Source organism: Ananas comosus, linkage group 9 (assembly GCF_001540865.1).
Source record: "Ananas comosus cultivar F153 linkage group 9, ASM154086v1, whole genome shotgun sequence".
Lineage (NCBI taxonomy): Eukaryota > Viridiplantae > Streptophyta > Magnoliopsida > Poales > Bromeliaceae > Ananas > Ananas comosus.
In genome coordinates this window covers 6,820,140-6,838,625 of record NC_033629.1, presented here as the reverse complement: position 1 = coordinate 6,838,625, position 18,486 = coordinate 6,820,140, and the positions used below count along the sequence as shown (strand labels likewise).

At 34.5% G+C, this 18,486-nt stretch overlaps 1 protein-coding gene across 2 annotated transcripts in view; it reads left to right on the top strand.

Annotated features, from left to right (window-relative positions):
• The window catches only part of LOC109715472 (dolichyl-diphosphooligosaccharide--protein glycosyltransferase 48 kDa subunit-like), a 59,433-nt gene continuing 44,290 nt past the window's right edge, over positions 3,344-18,486 (top strand). For both annotated transcript variants that reach the window (XM_020240492.1, XM_020240493.1), the window contains exons 1-6: positions 3,344-3,529; positions 3,641-3,766; positions 5,135-5,188; positions 5,326-5,439; positions 11,142-11,197; positions 14,123-14,164. In XM_020240492.1, the coding sequence (XP_020096081.1) occupies positions 3,359-3,529; positions 3,641-3,766; positions 5,135-5,188; positions 5,326-5,439; positions 11,142-11,197; positions 14,123-14,164 (563 nt within the window). In that variant the 5' untranslated portion in view covers positions 3,344-3,358. The remainder of the gene's footprint in view (positions 3,530-3,640; positions 3,767-5,134; positions 5,189-5,325; positions 5,440-11,141; positions 11,198-14,122; positions 14,165-18,486) is intronic.

The window sequence follows — 18,486 nt, the reverse complement described above, 5'->3', positions numbered from 1 at the left end:
TAATTAGATAATCGATATTATTATTAATTAATAATTATTAATAATTATTACTCATAATTAGATAATCTATATTATTATTTTATTATTTATAATTAATTATTAATAATTAATAATATAATTTATTTATTATTTATTTTAAGTAATATTTTGATGTTAATTAATTAGATAATATGATTTTAATTTCAAATTATAACTCTTATTTCTCTTGTTCCAATCTAACCATCCAAACACTATTACCTTATTCCTAGGAACAATCTAATTTTCATCCAAACGTAAAATTGGTCTAATTCCTGCTTATACCTGAACTTGTACCTATCTCTGGAATAAGCAGTTCTTACTTATACTCGAACCAAACGCAACCTTAAAGGATAATAAGACTTTCCTCTAAGTATTGCCCATCGTCTTTTTAGTAATCCAAAACATCTCTCAATGACATTTCGTGTGGACGAATGTTTGTAATTGTAGAATTCTTGTGGAGTTTGCGTCTTCTTATTTTGCCTCCGCTCACTCAGATGATACCGTTGACCTCTATAAGGCGTGAGAAACCTTTCGCCATTTGAATAACCAGCATCACAAAGATAATAATAACTTACATTGCATTAAATAAATTAAATGATTGTAGATATAAATAATTCTATGAACACCCTATTAGACACTTGCCTTGGGAACCGTTAGCCCATTTGGTCTTGAGATAGCATCTCTAAGCACCCTAGAGTCTAAGGCTGAACCCTCCCAACTAGGCAAGATATAGATAAATTGCATATCTTGTGAGCACACTCCTAACACATTCGTCGTAAGATCTTTGTTTTTATTTCGATATCTAGCCCTATCAACTATAGGGACATGAACAAGGATATGAGTTCTATCTAGTGCACCAAGACAATTCTGCATATTAAAATTGTGTGTTGTTATTTGCGTATTAAAACTAGCCATATAATTTTCAATTGATTTATGAAAAAAAAGAGTTAATACCTTAAACCACTTCTGCCTTTCATCAGTTGAGTTCTCAGAAATTGGTTCAGACTTTCTTAGTAAAATTCCATGGCATCGCAAGATAGCAATTAAAACAATACTAAAATGTCTACTTATTGTTTCCCCCGATCTGACAAATTGCCTTTTAATTACCCTATTCTTCACATCATGTGCAATAATATGTAGAAAGAAAGAAACCATTTCCTCTATTGCTATATTTCGGGTCCCGCTTAATCTCCTAGTGGTCGATAGAAGGTCACAAAGTGCATGAAATGCCCTTCGATCCATACGATTGTTCTCATAACATGCCAGATCATTGTCATAGATTATTCTCCTAATATTTATATGTCTTATGAAGTGCCTTTGTAATGTTTGTCTTCCTCCCCAACGGTGTCTCATGTGTTGTCTAACATAAAAGAGTACCACCACTAATTTTAAAAGTAGCAATAATCTAATCATCTCCATGTATATCATTATAATGCTCACGACCACGGGCATGAATTCATTTGAAGTTAGATCCATCTTCAACACAACTAAAATAAAGCAAATAGAAAAAAAAAAATTCAGTCAAACTAAATTAAAAAGCAATTAAATAGTACTTTTTAACTCAACTTTCTTTTGTTACTATCAGAGAATTAACTTATTCATCTGTTCAAATTAACTAAAGTAAATACTTTTCTAGCATATTCAAAAGCATGATGTCAATTACCTAGGAATATCAAATATGCTCAAAGGATACTGAATCTTATAGATAAAAGATCAATTAGCTACCTATGTGTATGAAAGCTTCTACAACTTGACCACTCAACCTAGACAAACTACTTATATAAAAGTACTCCTCTTTCTCTCTCTCTTTATATATATATATATATATATATATATACATAGCCATGTATTGAAGTATGTATAAATGTATTTTTTTATGTAGTATTATTTCCATAGACATAAGTTAGCCATAAGAAAAACTTTTTCAATTCAATTGGCTTAATGCCATAATTTTATTGGGACCAGAATATAGGATAATCCACTGATTAACTATCTTAATATAGCGACTGGGTCCATGCATAGTCGTTACTAAAATATTTAATCAACTTTCACATTTGTACATTGCATACGATTGCTTCACATGTTTGGCTAAGTTCATTTCTGGAAAATGAACGAAAGAGATACCTTGCTATCTTTCTCTTAAAAACAAAAAAATCTAGTTTGATATTTATACTAAAGTAAGTATGCCATCTTAGAGAAAGGAATAAAATGATTATTTTATGATTAAAAAAATTAGATGTTTGATGACTGAAATACAACTTATGTGAAAGTTCAAGAACTAATTTAGTAAAAAGTACAAGAAACTACTCACAAATCCCGAAAATACGGGATCTGCGTACGTATACATTTACGTAATTATATATATATATTTGCAAATGGTATCTTAGATAGCCTTTCGAAAATCAGGAAGAGGTTTGGACAATAAATATTATAGTGACAAAATATTTTGAGAAATGGAAATGTTCAATCTAAGAAACTAAATAGACAGCAAAATCTATATCATAAAACATATCATTGACATTTACTACTGTGACCCTCTGATTTTACCTCATGTTATTCCCAATTAGTGATTGCGAGCAAACAGAAGGAAGGAAATTACAGTAAACTAAACAATTAATACATGCATTTTCAGAATTACAGTATAAATCTAAACTAATTAACCAATAAACCTATCCAAATCAAAACTAATAGAATATAAACTCATTTAAACAATAAATCCCTTCAAAATCAAAGCAAATAATGCACTAAACCAACTTAAACAACATTTTATAGCATCAATACAAACTAGAAAAATTTTGCTCATGGCATAACAATAAATCCATAAAAAAATAAAAAAAAAAGAATTGAGATCTGAAATGGGAAAAGCAAATGGAGAAGAAATTACCTCACGAACCTTGTTCTGGAGCAAGGAAACCTCAGAAATGGCGAGCAATGCCCCTGCGATTGGTGGAGGTGATCATGGCATGGTGCCCTAGGTCGAGATAAGAGGTCGGGGAGAGTCTTGCATGGTGTGAGAGGAGATCAGGGACGGGTTGGTGACAGGTTGGTGGGAGGGAGGAAATAATAGGTCAGGTTAAAAAAATTTAACATTACCCCAATAATTACTGTGAGATACCTACCCTCTCCCAAGGGAATAGGATTAGCACCTTTGGATTAATCTCATTACCAAGTGAATTTAAGATTACCGAATAGATTACTTAATGTATTTAGCCAAACACCGTCATATTTTCTCATTCCGATTGGATTACTGGGTATCTTAAAAACATAATGCGAACCAAATGCGTAACCAGATCTCTGCTCGCTAGATCTGTAGGATCTGCTACGGTGTTGTAAGGTTGATATGTATATATATATATTTTGGGAGCTCTTTGTAGGTTTGGGTGGCTCGCTGGACCAAAATGCGGTTTTGGAGTTCGTGGATTCTGGGCGTGATTTGATTCTGGCAGCAGACTCATCTGCCTCTGATGTTATCCGAGGCATTGCCACGGAATGTGGTGTAGATTTCGATGAGGCAAGAGGAGTTTTTTCCTCTTCTCCTTTTTTGATTTGGCTGTTGATTTGTTCTCTTCTTAGTAGTGTTTTTTATTTATTAACATTTTAATGTTTTCTTGGTTGGACCAAGGATCTGGAAGCGCTGGTTATTGACCACACCAGCTACGCAGTCTCGGAGACCGAAGGGGATCACACTCTCATTGCCAGTGATGCCCTCATCCACTCAGATGTGATTTTGGGGGACAAAAAGATTGAAGTAAGTTGATTTTACTATTTCGTCTGATTTTCAATCTCTATGAAATCAAAAGCTTGTTATTGCCATGTATGGTAATATGGATATATCAAGCGAGTCATTAATGCTTCGTTTGAATGGAGAGGCTAGCAGAGAAAAGAAGAGAAACTAAAGGAGAGAAAATGAAGAAAAGTAAGTAATTTTCTCTCATGTTATTTGGATGAAGGGAAGGAAAGAAGAGAAAATAACTCTCTCCCTTTCTCTCCACTTTGGAGAGAAAAGAGATTCACTGTTGTGGAAGGTCATTTGCTCTTCATTTCTCTTCTTTTCTCGCCTCGTATTTCAATCCAAATGAGAGTGATTTTTTCTACTGACTTTTCGCTCTTTTTTTTCTTTTTTTTTTAAACTTCTTTTCTCTCCATCCAAATGGAACGTACCAGCAAATTATAGCATCCTGAGGCCAAATTTGGGACTGCGGTGTCTAAAAGCACCGGCTTTTATGTGTTGGAAGCCCCAGAAAAAGGCGAAAATGCTTTCAATCTTGCCTTCTTTAATGCTACAAAATGATGGTGGGACCACTACTGGAGAAGCATGTAACTGCTTGCTTCTCTAGCCAGCCTTTGTGTCACACAACCCTATATTGGTTGAACCAACCATCGTCTCGTCCTCACCTTGGGACTTTAATCCCGCACGAAACCACCTTAATCTACCTCATGTAACCATAGACAAACCCTGCTTTGTCTCCAACGCCCTCTTCGATGGAAACATAGATGAGATTATATTACTAGTGCAATTCCTCTCATGCAATTATTATTATTGCCGATACTGTTATATTTTTGTGTTGCTTTTTAATTCTCCACAGCTAATGGCAAAATATTGCATAATGTGCAATCCTTAGTTGGAAAATGCATATATCTCATCTAATTGTTATGGAATAAAAAAGGATATGATTTCTGTTGTATGTTACCCTAATTAGTACTACAAATTTCATATGCGAAATATGTGTTCACGTCTCTTAAGAATCTTGGATTCTTATTGAAGAAAATTTTTGAATCTAGTGTGCTGTCGACATTTGATTCTCTATTATTAAATCAAATTTTGTGACCATACATTATCGTTTAGAAACTAGACCAGCAATCGTATACTTCTTTTCTCTTTAAGGCAACACATTTTCGAAGAACTTTCCGACAATTTGCGTTATGTATTTCGTTTCGCTCCTTTAGGCGTGCCTTTTGTGCTGCTTTTTCTCTCTTTCTGATAGAAATATACTATGAACAGGCGCCTATACTATCTTTGGAGAATTATTATGTAATTTTGTTTCATTCCTTGCCTTTAAGCATGCCTTTTAAGCTGCATTTTTCCTCTTTCTTATTGAAAATATACTGTTAACAGGCTCCTATACTATTCCGAGGAACTGGGCATTCTGTTAATCCTGCTAATAGTTTGGTAAGTTCCAAGTTGCGTGCTTATTTGACTGGCTTGTAATTTGTCCGAAAGATTCATGCACTTCATGTTATTTGGTAATTTATTTGCTTGTTCTTAATGACCATTTGCATTTTTTCCTTCTTTATTCTCTAAATCAGGTTCTGAAAGTTTTGTCTGCCTCCCCTTCAGCATATTTAGCAAATCCAAAGACTAAGTTGTCAAGTCCTCCATCTCTCACTGGATCGGCAATATCTCTGGTTTCAATCATGCAGGTAACTCATTGTTTTGTTTGCTTCTGGTCACCTAAAGGTTCTCTCACGCAATGCTGTTTCAATTCTTCGTACACTTGCTTTTAGTCTCAAATGTTTTGGGATCATCTACGTGAATTTTGTTCCTTCATCCAGTCCGAAATGTTTACATGATATTCTAATTTTACCAGTCCAAGTGCTGATAAATTAGAAAATTTGCTTTAGTTAATTGACTTTAAGGTTGTGGTAAATAGCTGGTTGTCTTACCTCTATAATAAGACAAGTGCGATCCCACTATATACTATACATCTCTCTTGTTTAATTTTCATAATAGTTTTCTCTCAAAAAAAAAAAAAAAATTTTCATAATAGTTGTTTACTTCCCTTGGTCCTTTGCTTTGAACCATTACAGGTTAAAGCTTAGCATTACTTTCAATTTTCAGGGATACTTTGTATGATTTCATTTCCAGCTTCCAAGGCATTATGTTCTAATATTCATTACTGCAAGTTGGATGGCCATAGATTTTATGTTGAACTTAACCTTTTAATCTACTTACGTAAGAATGCGTTCCTTTGGGTAGATCAGGTATAGTCCTTTGGGTAGATTTGGTGTCATTTGTCTTTCATAAAATGTCAACTATAAATTTGGGACCTAAAATTCACAATAAGGGCATGTTTGGTTCCAAATGGGAATCAAAAGTGGAATAGGAATTGAAATGGACCGGTATCGAAAACGGAATGATAAAAGCTCTAATTTGTTTGGTTCGTAAGGGGAATTTGAATTGGAATCATGTTCACTTAAAAGTCAAAAAATTTTTTTAGTTAAAATTTAAATTTACTATTGAAATTCGTAATCAAAATTTGAATCCAAATTTGAACCCATAATTTGAACTTAAAATTTGAATTTACAACTCAAATTCAAGTTCAAAGTTAAAATTTAAATTTATAAGTAAATTCAAATATCAAACTTAATAATTTTTAGTGCGGAAAAAGGGGAATGAATTTAAAAAAATTAGAAATTTAATTTTGAATCCATTATTCAAATTCAAATATAAAATTATAATCTAAAATTAAATATAGATTTATATTTGAATTAAAATAATTGTTAGTGCGAAAAAAAAGTTCTCTTCTCAATTCCTTCCGGAATCAAAGTTGAAGCCCACCTAAATGGGGGGGAATCATTTTTGGAGGATTTGATTTCCGCTGGAATGGGAATTGGAATGTCCATCCCGCAAAACAAAGACCAGCAATTGGATTGGACCATTTCGATTCACATTCCAAGCATTAAATCCTTCAAACTAGACGTGCCCTAGAAGTTACTAATCAAGCAATTTTTCTCCAATTCCTTTATCTTGAACTAGTTAAAGAAGTTGAGCTGTTTATTTACGGTACGAATTAGTTTTGATGCTGTCAGTAGTTGATGCAACTCGTTCTATTTGCTATCTGTCAAGCTGCAAGCATGGATATTGATATGAGGCATATATGCATTAAAATTTGGATTTTGGATAAAGCATACCTTTGGAAAGTTAGGATTGGTCTGTTAGTGAATATACATTTGGCATTTACTGTATATGTACGAAATGATAGGAGTGGATGGATGGGTTTTATTTATTGTGTATATGCTTTTTCAAGTAAATGAGTAAAACATATAATGATGTTTCACAGCATTGATAATGATTTTTTACATTAACTGTAATGCAAGATATTGACTATACTATAAAGAAAGAACAACATAAGAGATAGTGATCTACAAATAATAGCTGTAATAGTTGAATGAAATTAAAAAAATTGTCCTGTTTTTCAAGTCTACAGATCATGATAATAGCAAAACCAAAATCTATCAGAATATCGAATTTCCTGCCTTAACTAGAGCTCTTGATCTATATTTGTAGAATCCTTCTATATACCTTGGCCTTTGTGTACACCGGTTGCTGTAACACAAAAAGTATTTGAGCCAAATCTGTCCTTTTGCATTTATCTTTAATAGTTTGGATAATTGAAAGAAGTATCAAGCACATACATTGAAATTTCTCAAATAAATTATTGTTCCATTCTTATTACATACCATCTGTTTTATCTTTAATAGTTGGATAATTAAAAGAAGTATCAGGCGCATACAATTGAATTATTCAAGTAAATTATTCAATAAATAATCTTATAGAACAGGCCAAGCTGCGTGAATTTGTATAGAAATTTTTTTTGACTATTTAGATAACGTTTGACGACTCTGATTTTCATTTGCGGAAGTTTAACCTATAGTTTCACAAGGTTATTCGTTTTCAATTGTTCGTTTTATGGCTCTTTGATGGACTTAATAGTGATTATCAATTTGGAGTTTGGATCATCGAAATGATTTGATAGGAAGAGGCCTCTGTACTCTTAAGAGGATAGTAACTCCTCTCTCTCTCTCTCTCTCTATATATATATATATATATATAAAATATATATCGTCCAACTAGTATGCTTTCGTTAGCACGGAGCCCTTAGTGCTAACAAGTTATTTTCGTTGATGAGACATCCGAATTGACGATCGACTCAATTAGACATGATCTACACTATTGGTAGTACTAGGAACCAAATATCATGTTTTCCACATCATTTGACTGTAGAATGAAAAATGAACGGCTGAAAGCAAAAGTCTCATAAAAAGTAATGATAAAAGACTTAAATTTCAGATCAGAGGTGTTGATTTTATTCTAAATAGTGAAAAGAATTTTCTATCAAAATTTTATTAGATTTGGATTGTTCTACGCGATTAAACTTACAAATGCATCACATCGGCTTTTAAAATTATCAATTTTGGGACCTTTTGGTCATTACTCAAAGGATGGCCAAAAGAACATAAAATTTAGTCTCTATAGACCTCCAATAGTGTAGACGAAAGAATGCTAGCTAGACTCTTTCTCTCTCTCTCTCTCTCTCTCTATATATATATATATATTTTAATCTGAAACATTACGACTTCCAAAAATAATCTTTAGTAGTATAGTATGAGTGTATGACATTACTTGTATCAAAACTAACGATCAAGCTGTATGTCTCGACTATCATGAGTTGACCGCACAAGTACTTGTAGTTAAGCAAGATGGTGTAAAGCACTAAAAATTTCTTCTAGATCAAATGTATGTTTCTTAATTATTATTTGAGTCAAAACTATCACTTCTGAAGTATTTTATGTGTTGTTCTGCTTAGAATGCATGTTGAGAATCATTGTCAGAGAGACTAAGTGTGGCATTATTTAGTCTGAAAGCTGTTGGAATGCCAATTTCATTAGTAAAATGAGTGTTGGACTTAGCATGTAAACCATGTGGCAGCATAGATGTATGTGGACCTAAACATGTTAATGAATCTAGTGGCATATGTTTAACTCAATGCTGCTCTTGCTGGGCTGATCGTCATAAGTTGAGAATAACTTGAGGAAAATCTAGTACTTAAATGAAAAGACCTAAAGTGAGATACCTAGAAAGCAAAAGCTTGGGATCATTTGCTTGTTTAATAATAATTTATTGACTCTGTTCCTAGAGTGTAGCATATGCTTTGATTCAAGGATTAATGTACCAGCCTGTGCCGTACCGTGCCCCTAAATAAGGGGCACAATACAATCCCTTTATCGCAGAGAGTAGAATACCGCGATATGTATCACGGTACCCTGCGATACATTCAGTTGGGCACGCAGGAGTTGCGATACATACTGTGCGTGCCGACTATATCTTAATATTTGTTATTGTTTTCCCCCTTTTTTTATAGTATGTGAGTTTCTCTCTCTTTTTTATTTTTTTGGTTCTTTTTGTTTCTATACCCTAACTTCTTCCCCCTTATCATTTGATTTGCATATAAAATCTATTTTAATATATTAAGCTAATCTAAAATTTGATCAAATTTAAAATAACTTACCTAATCTAGGTAATTTAATCTAATTATGGAATTGGAATCTAATCTAATGTATTGTAGATTTAAATTATCAGATCCAATATCTAATCTAATCTTTTCTAATCTAGAATCATGTAGCCTAATCTAAGGGCTTTTTTTGCATTTAACCCCCTGCCAAATTTTTATTTTAAAATTAGCCCTGTCAAAATTTAATTTGCAAAAATGGCCCTGGGTCTGCCACGCAGGCGCCACGTCAGCGCCGCGCGGACAGGACCGGGCCCGTGTGTTAAGTTGAACACGGTGAACCATTCACCATGTTCAAACACGGTGAATGGTTCACCGTGTTTAGTACGTATTTTTTGTATATTGAAAAGAGGAATATGGAGTAGGGATGTCAATAGGTATGGATATCCGAAATATTATCCGAATCCAAACTCGAATAAATTATATATATATATATATATACATAATTTATTTTTATTTATTTATACAATATATAAAATATTTAATAATTTTTATTTCTTAGATCTTCATCCAACGGTATAGATTTTTAAAACCCGCTGGGTTCAGGTTCGGGTTTCGAGTTTTTGGTCAGATATGGATATGGGTATGAATTTTTAAAATCCGTCTGGTTCGAATCCGGGTTTGGATTTTAATTTGATTTTCGGGTTCGGGTTCGGGTTCGGGTTTGGATTTTTGAAAAAGAGAAGAAAAGGAATACAAATTCCCTATTCCTCTTTTCGATATACAAAAATACGTACTAAACACGGTGAACCATTCACCGTGTTTAGACACGGTGAATGGTTCATCGTGTTTAACTTAACTACCGCCCCCAGCTCCGCCCGCGTGGCACTGACGTGGCGCCTGCATGGCAGGCCTAGGGCCATTTTTGCAAATTAAATTTTGACAGGGCTATTTTTAAAATAAAAATTTGCCAGGGGGCTAAATGCAAAAAAAGCCCTAATCTAATTTAATCTAATTCAGAAGCCTAGATTGCATTAAACTAGTTTAAATATAAATATTATGATTTAAAATTAGATTTGATTTAGATGATTTTATATTTCCTAAATTTACCTAATCTAGATTACTTACTCTAATCTAATATAATGTCTAACTTAATCTGATATAGAAATACTAATTTTAACGTAGTTTGTACTTATATTAACCTAATCCGATATCTCATATAATCTAATCTAATCTAGAATTACCTAACCTAAGATAATATAATCTAGAATTGGCTAGATTATATTAAATTATTTTAAAAATAAATATTTTTTATTTACTGTTGGCTTTGATTTTGTTCTTTCTAGATTATCCAAATTACTCTAAGCTACTATATATAAAATCTAATTTAGAATTACCTGATCTAATCCATATAAGCTAATCTACTCTAAACTTTAACTAATCTAGCTATATTTAAATAATTTCATATAGAATTATACAAGAATATATTAGGTAATTTTACCAAATACAGTCGTAAAATTAAAGCTCATTATTTAATTGTAGATTAGCAAATTGGTAAATATGATATGAGATAATTATTATTATAAACTTCTAAAATAACATCATAAGATCTTATTGGGACCAATAAAAATAAAATAGGGCTATGCCAACTTGTGCCATTAGGAGGCCATGCGTGCTTATCGGCACGCAAGCGTGCCATGTGTTTGACATGGAACCGTTCCTGTGCCTTACCATGCCAACTACCTACCGGCATGCTCCTGTGCCACGACACTTTAATTCTTGCTTTGCATGGTTACGCATGGTTAATTTTTAGTTGGGCAAGTAAACAATTTATTTTGTATTGTACTTGGTTTAGGATGGAAAACTAATGAGCCATGTATTTCATTCCTTCAGGCAAGAAACAATGCTCGGGTGTTGATATCGGGATCTTTGGATCTATTTAGCAATCGGTATGCATCTATAGCTTTTTCTTGGATTTGTATGGGCCTATTTGGCCTAGCTTTAGGAGAAGTGATTTCAACTGAAGTTATTTTGGTTTGGAGAATTGCTTTCAGCTAAAAGTTGTAGAGTGACTAACTGAGCCCGGTAGAAAAGTGATTTTTTTGAAGTGATCTTGTAAAGTGTTTAGCAAATTTTCTAAAGGGATTATGTAAAATTTGAAATTTAAAATTTTAAAATATAAAATGTGAAATTTTAATTTTAAAATTTGCAAATTTAAAATTTAAAATTTTAAAATTTGAAATTTAAAAAGGCTTTTTACAAAAAGAAATCCAGTAGTCTTGCGGTTTTGCAAAAATGGGCCATATTTTTTATTTTTGCAGATTCGGACCAAATGAAAATAGACCAAAATACTCGTGCCCTAAAAATACGATCTCTCTTTCCTCTGCCCTCTCCTCAAGGGCCATGTCTCCGCCACTGGTGGTAGTCTTGAGCGCTCATCCTACCTCCACTGTCTCCACACCAACTCCTTCGTTGCGTTTGCGTCGTGAATGCCTTACGATTGAGAGAAACACAACGAACTTGACTCGCTCGTCGTCGTGGCTGCTCGGTGCTTTGCTGGAGACGGAGACGAAGGTGTCAGAAGAGGGCGACGATCGCTAGTTCAGAATGCTTTGGAGGCATGTTTGCAGCGAGTGTGAGTCGTGTGACTGACGACGACGAGGTGGTGGTGATAGTGAGAGGGAAAAATCTAGTCGACAACGCTATGTTGAACTATTAAAAAGTTACACTATTTGAATACATGTTGCATTGTTTAGCAAGAAAGTTACACCATTTTACAGTTTAATATACGCATCAAATAGTGCAATTTTCTTGCTAAATAGTAAAACATATATTCAAATAGTGCAACTTCACGTCATTGGCCAGATTTTTTCCTTGCTACTATTGTCACCACCTCGTCGCAGTCGGCTACGCTTGTGAAACCTGCTCGCGAACTTGCTTCAGGAGCATCCTCGACTAGTGATCAACGCCTTTTTCCTTTACCATCTCTGACTCCATTTTCGGTGATGCTTTGAGTTACGCCACCGCTGAGAATTGCCATGGTCATGAGTCAAGCTTCGTCATGGTTCTTTCCCTCATGTAGTCTTGTGCTAAGTAGAGGAGCGCAATAGCGACGTTGGGACGGTGTAGTGAGAGGAAGAAAGAGGATAAAGAGAGCAAAGAGAGATAATAGGGATATTTTGATCATTTTAAAAAAATTTTGGCTGAATCTGCAAGAAAGATAGGCCAATTTGAAATCTAAATTAAAATGAAATTTTGCAATTTGAAATTGAATATTAAAATTCAAAATTTTGAGGCCCTTTTGCAAAAAAAAAGCCTGCTAGTTTGCGATTTTGCAAAAGTGGGTCACATTTTTCGTTTTTTGCAGATCTGAATCGATTTTTTTTCTTTCAAACTGACAAAATATCCTTATTCTCTCTGTCTTTGCTCTCATTCTCCCCTTGTTTTTTCTCACTCCATTGTCCCTGTGTCGCCGCCGCACTCTCCTACCTCACTTACGAGTGAGAGGACAATGATGAAGCTTGACTCACTTGTGGCCGTGGCTGTCTTGGGGTGGTTTGACGAGGTCACCGTGGTAGAAACGACGGTGGCGCCGTTAGGAGCGTCACTGGAGATGGAAACGAAGGTGGCAGAGGTGGGGGGTGATGATCGTTGGTCAAGAATGCCCCTGAAGTAGATTCGTAAGTGGGTTCACGAGTGCGACCGACGATGATGAGGTGGTTGCGGTAATGAGAGAGAAAAATCTGGTAGACACGTGATGTTGCACTATTTGGAAAAAGTTGCACTATTTAGCAAGAAGGTTGCACTATTTGTTTCGTATGATAAAATGTAAAATAGTGTAACTTTCTTGCTACGTAGTGCAATATATGTTCAGTAGTGCAACTTTTTTTTTTCAAATAGAGTAATATCGTGTCATTCGTAAGATTTTTCTCTGTTATTACCACCACCATTTTGCCGCCGTCGGTCACGCTCGCGTAGCAAACACGCTTCGGAAGCATTCTCTACTAGCGACCATTGTCCTCCTTTGCTACCTTCGTCTTCGTCTCTAGCAAGGTCTGAGTAGTCACGATGACGAGCGGGTCAAGTTTGTTATCTTCCTCTTGCCTGTGAGGAACACCATGACGCAAATGCGATGGTGTGTGGAGACGGCGGAGGAGGGATTAGTGCCTGTGGCTACCGTCAGTGGTGAAAAAATAGGGCTACCAATAGGGAGCAAAGGAAGGAGAGATAAGATGTTTAAGGGATCGAGATATTTTGGTCCATTTTCAAAAATTTTGGTTCGAATCTACAAAAACGAAAAATGTGGTCCAGTTATGCAAAAATGCAAAACTAGTGTATTTTTTTGTGCAAAAGACCAAATTTTAAATCTGAACAAGAATTTTAACTTTTAAAATTTGAAATTTGCAATTTGACGTTTAAAATTTGAAAATAGAAATTTAAAAATTTTAAATGTTTAAAATTTAAGTTTTTCTTAAGTTTAAAGTTTGAAATTTAAAATTTTGAAATTTAAATTTTAAATTGGAAATTTGAAATTTCAAATTCAAAATTTGAAAGTTGAAATTGAAATTTTGAAAATTTGAAATTAAAAAATTTAAACTTATTATTTTGAATTTAAAATTTGAAATTTAAAATTCAAATCCGAAATCAAAATTTAAATTTGAAACTTGAACTCAAAAAGCAGAATTAGATGTTAGGAAGCAGGTTTTAGCTGCTTCTAATTTTGAGGCCTCTAAAATAAAAAAATTGATTCTGAAAATCAGAATTAGATTTTAGAAAAAACGTTTCCAAATGCTCTATTAAAAAAAAAAAAAATCACTTTTCACTCTAGAATCGCTTACTAAAAGTTCTAACCTAGTTATCTTTCCAATTTTTAGATTTTCGAAGTCTGTTGTGCAGAAGGCTGGGAGTAAGATAAAGTAAGTACTTAACCTTGTATCATTTGCAGATTATCTATTTGTGCAATTATCATTCTTTGTTGAAATCATGGGCTCGAAATTAAGACTTGATATCAAGTTAGCTCTCTATTGTTTTATACTGCTTGAGATGAAGTTAGCTCTCTATTGGTTTTCACCTGGCATTGTTTTGGTACTTTTCTAATGCCATGTTCAAGTGGCATTTTGCCAATGCTTACATAAATGTAACTTGATGTTGCATATATTCTGTTCACTTGTAGAGCAGTTTTATAGACCTAGTTGAACTGGTTAGACTATCTAGTTTTCGAGATATTTTTAGTTGTATGGATGGCCATTTGTCATTAATAATTACACTATTGAAGACTAGAAGTTTATGATATTTGGATTTTAATGACGTAGTATGGGAGGAAAACAGAGAGCAAATAGTCGGATTAAGGCTAATAAGGACTATGAATAAAGATGGAATAGTTTGGGTTTTAAGAAAACCACTAGGTTCTTAGATATATTGAAAACATGATAAAAAACTGCCGTAATCTGATTTGCATCCCTTTTATATTAGGGTTACAAGGTGTTATTCAATACCAGCCCGTGATTATGATTTATTGGCTAACTTTAAGTCCTAACCATCAAAATATAATAATAAGTCACATGCTAGTCACATGACAACTAACTAAATAAAATAAATAAAACAATTGAAAAGCAAAACATAATATTAAAGCTCCTGTGTCAATCTCCTTGGCTTGGAAAACTCGACTTCGGCAAGAAAACCTTCACGACTTCATTATACATGTTTGAATCAATCTTCATTAATTCATCTTCAGCTATCCATGTGCTCCCACTAGCTGGTTTTCCTAACCACTTCACCAGAAATCTTCTATACTGGTTGGCCCTTTGAGATTTGACTTCTTTAACATCTAAAACATCTTCAATAACCTTTGGATATTGCTGAAACTCATCTGAAATTTTAGCCACTTCTCTATCAAAACCCTCAAATGAATATAGATTGGAAACATTAAAAATGGGATGGATGTGTAAATCTTATGGTAGCTCAACTAAATAAGCATTTGACCTTATTTTCTTCAACACTTTGCATGGTCCAAATTTCCTTGACTTGTGCTTGTGGTATGTGCCTTTAGGAAGCCTTTCCTTCCTCAAGTGAACAGGGACCAAATCCCCCTCTTCAAATTCCTTGAAATGACGATGTAGATTGGCTGCATTCGCATAAATTTCATTGTTGGTTTTCAAGGCAGCCTTAACTTCCTCGTGAACTCGTTGGATATGATTTGGAAATGCCTCTCCATCATCACTAACTCTAGCTCCCAAAGGCAAAGAAACTAAGTCAAGTGCATGTTGCGGTTTGAGTCCATATGCAGCTTCAAATGGCGTCTTCTTGATTGTCCTATTCACTGAATTGTTGTAAGCGAATTCAGCTTGAGGATAATCAAGTCCCAACTCTTCGCATGATTCCTAACAAGACATCTCAACATATTTTCATTAATAGCTTCAGTTTGTCCATCCGTTTGTGGATGACAAGCATTAGAATATTTTAAATGAGTTCCCATTTTTCTCCATAAGGTCCTCCAAAAGTGTCCCACAAATGTGACATCTCTATCTGAAACAATGGAAGATGGAACACCATGGAGTCTCACCACTTCTTTAAAGAATAATTCAGCAATATGTGTAGCATCATAAGTTTTCAAACAAGGAATGAAATGTGCCATTTTCGAAAATAGATCCACTACAACAAAGATAGAATCATTTCCTTTGGCAGTCTCTGGAAGTCCCAAGATAAAATCCATGTTCAAATGAATCCATGGTGCATCTGGCATAGGTAATGGAGTATACAATCTGGTATTTTGCGAACTACCTCTACCAAATTGGCAAGCATAACACCTTTTTCCCAACCTATCCACATTCTTGAACATTTTTGGCCAAAAATAGCGATCTGCAACCATTGACATGGTCTTATCTCTACCAAAATGACCTCCCAAGCCATTTCCATGATGTTCTCTAACAATCTGCTCTCTCAAAGATCCCTCTGGAATGCACAGTTGGTTGCCTTTGAAGAGATATCTGTTGTGTAAACAATAAGGCAAAGTTTCAAGCCTTGTTGGCCCTTCCAATTCAGCAATTATTTTACTGAAATATGGATAAGTTTTGTATTGATATTTTAGCTCTTCGAAACCAGTTACTTGACTACTCATCACCGTTTGTAGAGTAGATCGCATACTAAGTGCATCTGCCACAATGTTAGACTCCCCCTACTTGTATTTTAATGAAAAACTAGTGTAGGCCTGCGCTTCGCGGCGGGTAATTTATTTTCCATAATTTTTTAATATTATTAATTTTAAGTTAAAATGTATGGAATTTATCTAAACTATGAACCATCTTGAATCGGCTATTCAACCTTAATTTTGATTTTATTGCCCAACCTTTCAATTGTTCAATTTGAGTCACCTAACGTTACTTTAAATTCATAGTTGTGAAAATTGTATAAAGTGTATTAACTAAACATGTAAAGACAAACAATACATTCAAATTTGAAGTTTAAATGCTGTTGGCTGACTTAAATCAAACAATATTGAATGAGTAGTAAAATTAAAATTTTAAAATGTTGGGTGACTGATTCAAAATAGTTCATAATTCATATCAGTATGTTTTTTACCCTAATTAAAATAGGAACTAAAATTTTAAACACTAAATCCTAACTCTAAGCTCTAAACTCTACATTAATTTACATAATAAAGCATATCATAAAGATTAAATGCAATGTTTGCGGATTATTCCACTGACAAAAAGGGAAAAGAAAATAAAAAACAGTATAAAAAAGCTTAAGATATATAAAAAAAGAAAAGAAATACTACAGAAACATAAAATTAGTTTCAGTTATATTATGAAATATAAAATGAGAAATCGAGGACATGCCTTTTGAAGCTTGATCCATGCCGATAGAAATGTATTAAATTTAGACAATAGTTTTCCTCTAACATTAAATAAATATAAAATAACTGACAAAATATTTTTGAAAGTATAAAATTTTAAAATTAAAATTTTAAAAGTTAAGACCCAACAAAAAATATAATTGAAAAGATCAAAACCAGTAGCAGTGCAATACACTCATTTCTGAAAAGACATGGATGCTAGGCTTGAGCACATGCTCTTCTCTCTCTCTCTCTCCAACTCCCATCACCCTCATCTCTACCCTCATTACTTCGTCCTAGAGTCTTTCTCTGCACTTCTCCTCTGATGCCTCCACTCTCTATCCAACCTCAAATCCCTCTCACTCCAAAGCCAACGAAGCCTTCGCCGTTGCCTCCACCATTGCCTACCTTGCTTTTTTTTTTGGATCTGGTGTGTGTGGTAGTGGATCGTGGGTGGTGTACAGTTGTGGGGTTTGTGTGGGCGCTTTGTTGTATCCTTCGGTTGGCTTCTCCTCCCACATTTTTTGTAGACCTCTAGAAAGGACCAAATTCTAGATCTGTACCGATGATTGGAGATGCATGTGATGGTGCAGGACAGCAGGATTTGGGGCGCTAGATCCGAGATCTGTGGTACGGTCAATGAGATCTCCGGGATTGCGAGATAGGTGGGATGTGACGTTGCGGCAGTGGGGATCGCGGCAGATCCNCGGAGGAAAATAGCACTCGAAGAGCTGAGGAGTCAACACGTCATAGGTAGAAGACTCGGCATTCATGTATTTGTTTGATTGAACTCATCAAGGTAAGAACTCCACTTGGCATGACGTGCATTAAGTTTCTTCTTAGAACTCAAGTATCTTAAAGCTTGATGATCGGAATAAACCACAAACTCTCGATAAGCCAAATAGTGCTCCCAATGCTGAATAGCCCTCACCAAAGCATAAAACTCCATGTCATAGGTGGAATAACATCGTTTAGCATTGAACAGCTTCTCGCTGAAAAACTCTACGGGCTTCCTATCTTGACTAAGAACGCCCCTGATTCCAGTATGAGATGCATCACACTCCAGAATACATAGTTTTTCAAAATCAGGTAATGAAAGAATTGATGCTGCAGTTGTCATAGTCTTAATGTGTTCAAAGGCTCTTCGGGCTGATTTCGACCACTCGAAACTATCCTTCTTCAAGCATTCAGTTATAGGACTCATAACGGAGCTGAAATTCTTTATGAACCTCCTATAAAAAGAGGCTAACCCATGGAAGCTTCAAACTTCTTTAATGGTTCGTGGTATAAGCCACTCCCTAATGGCCCGCACCTTTCCCAGGTCAGGTTTTTTGCCTTCAGCTGAAATAATAAATCCCAAAAATACAACTTCACGGTCCATGAAAGAACATTTCTTCAAGTTTA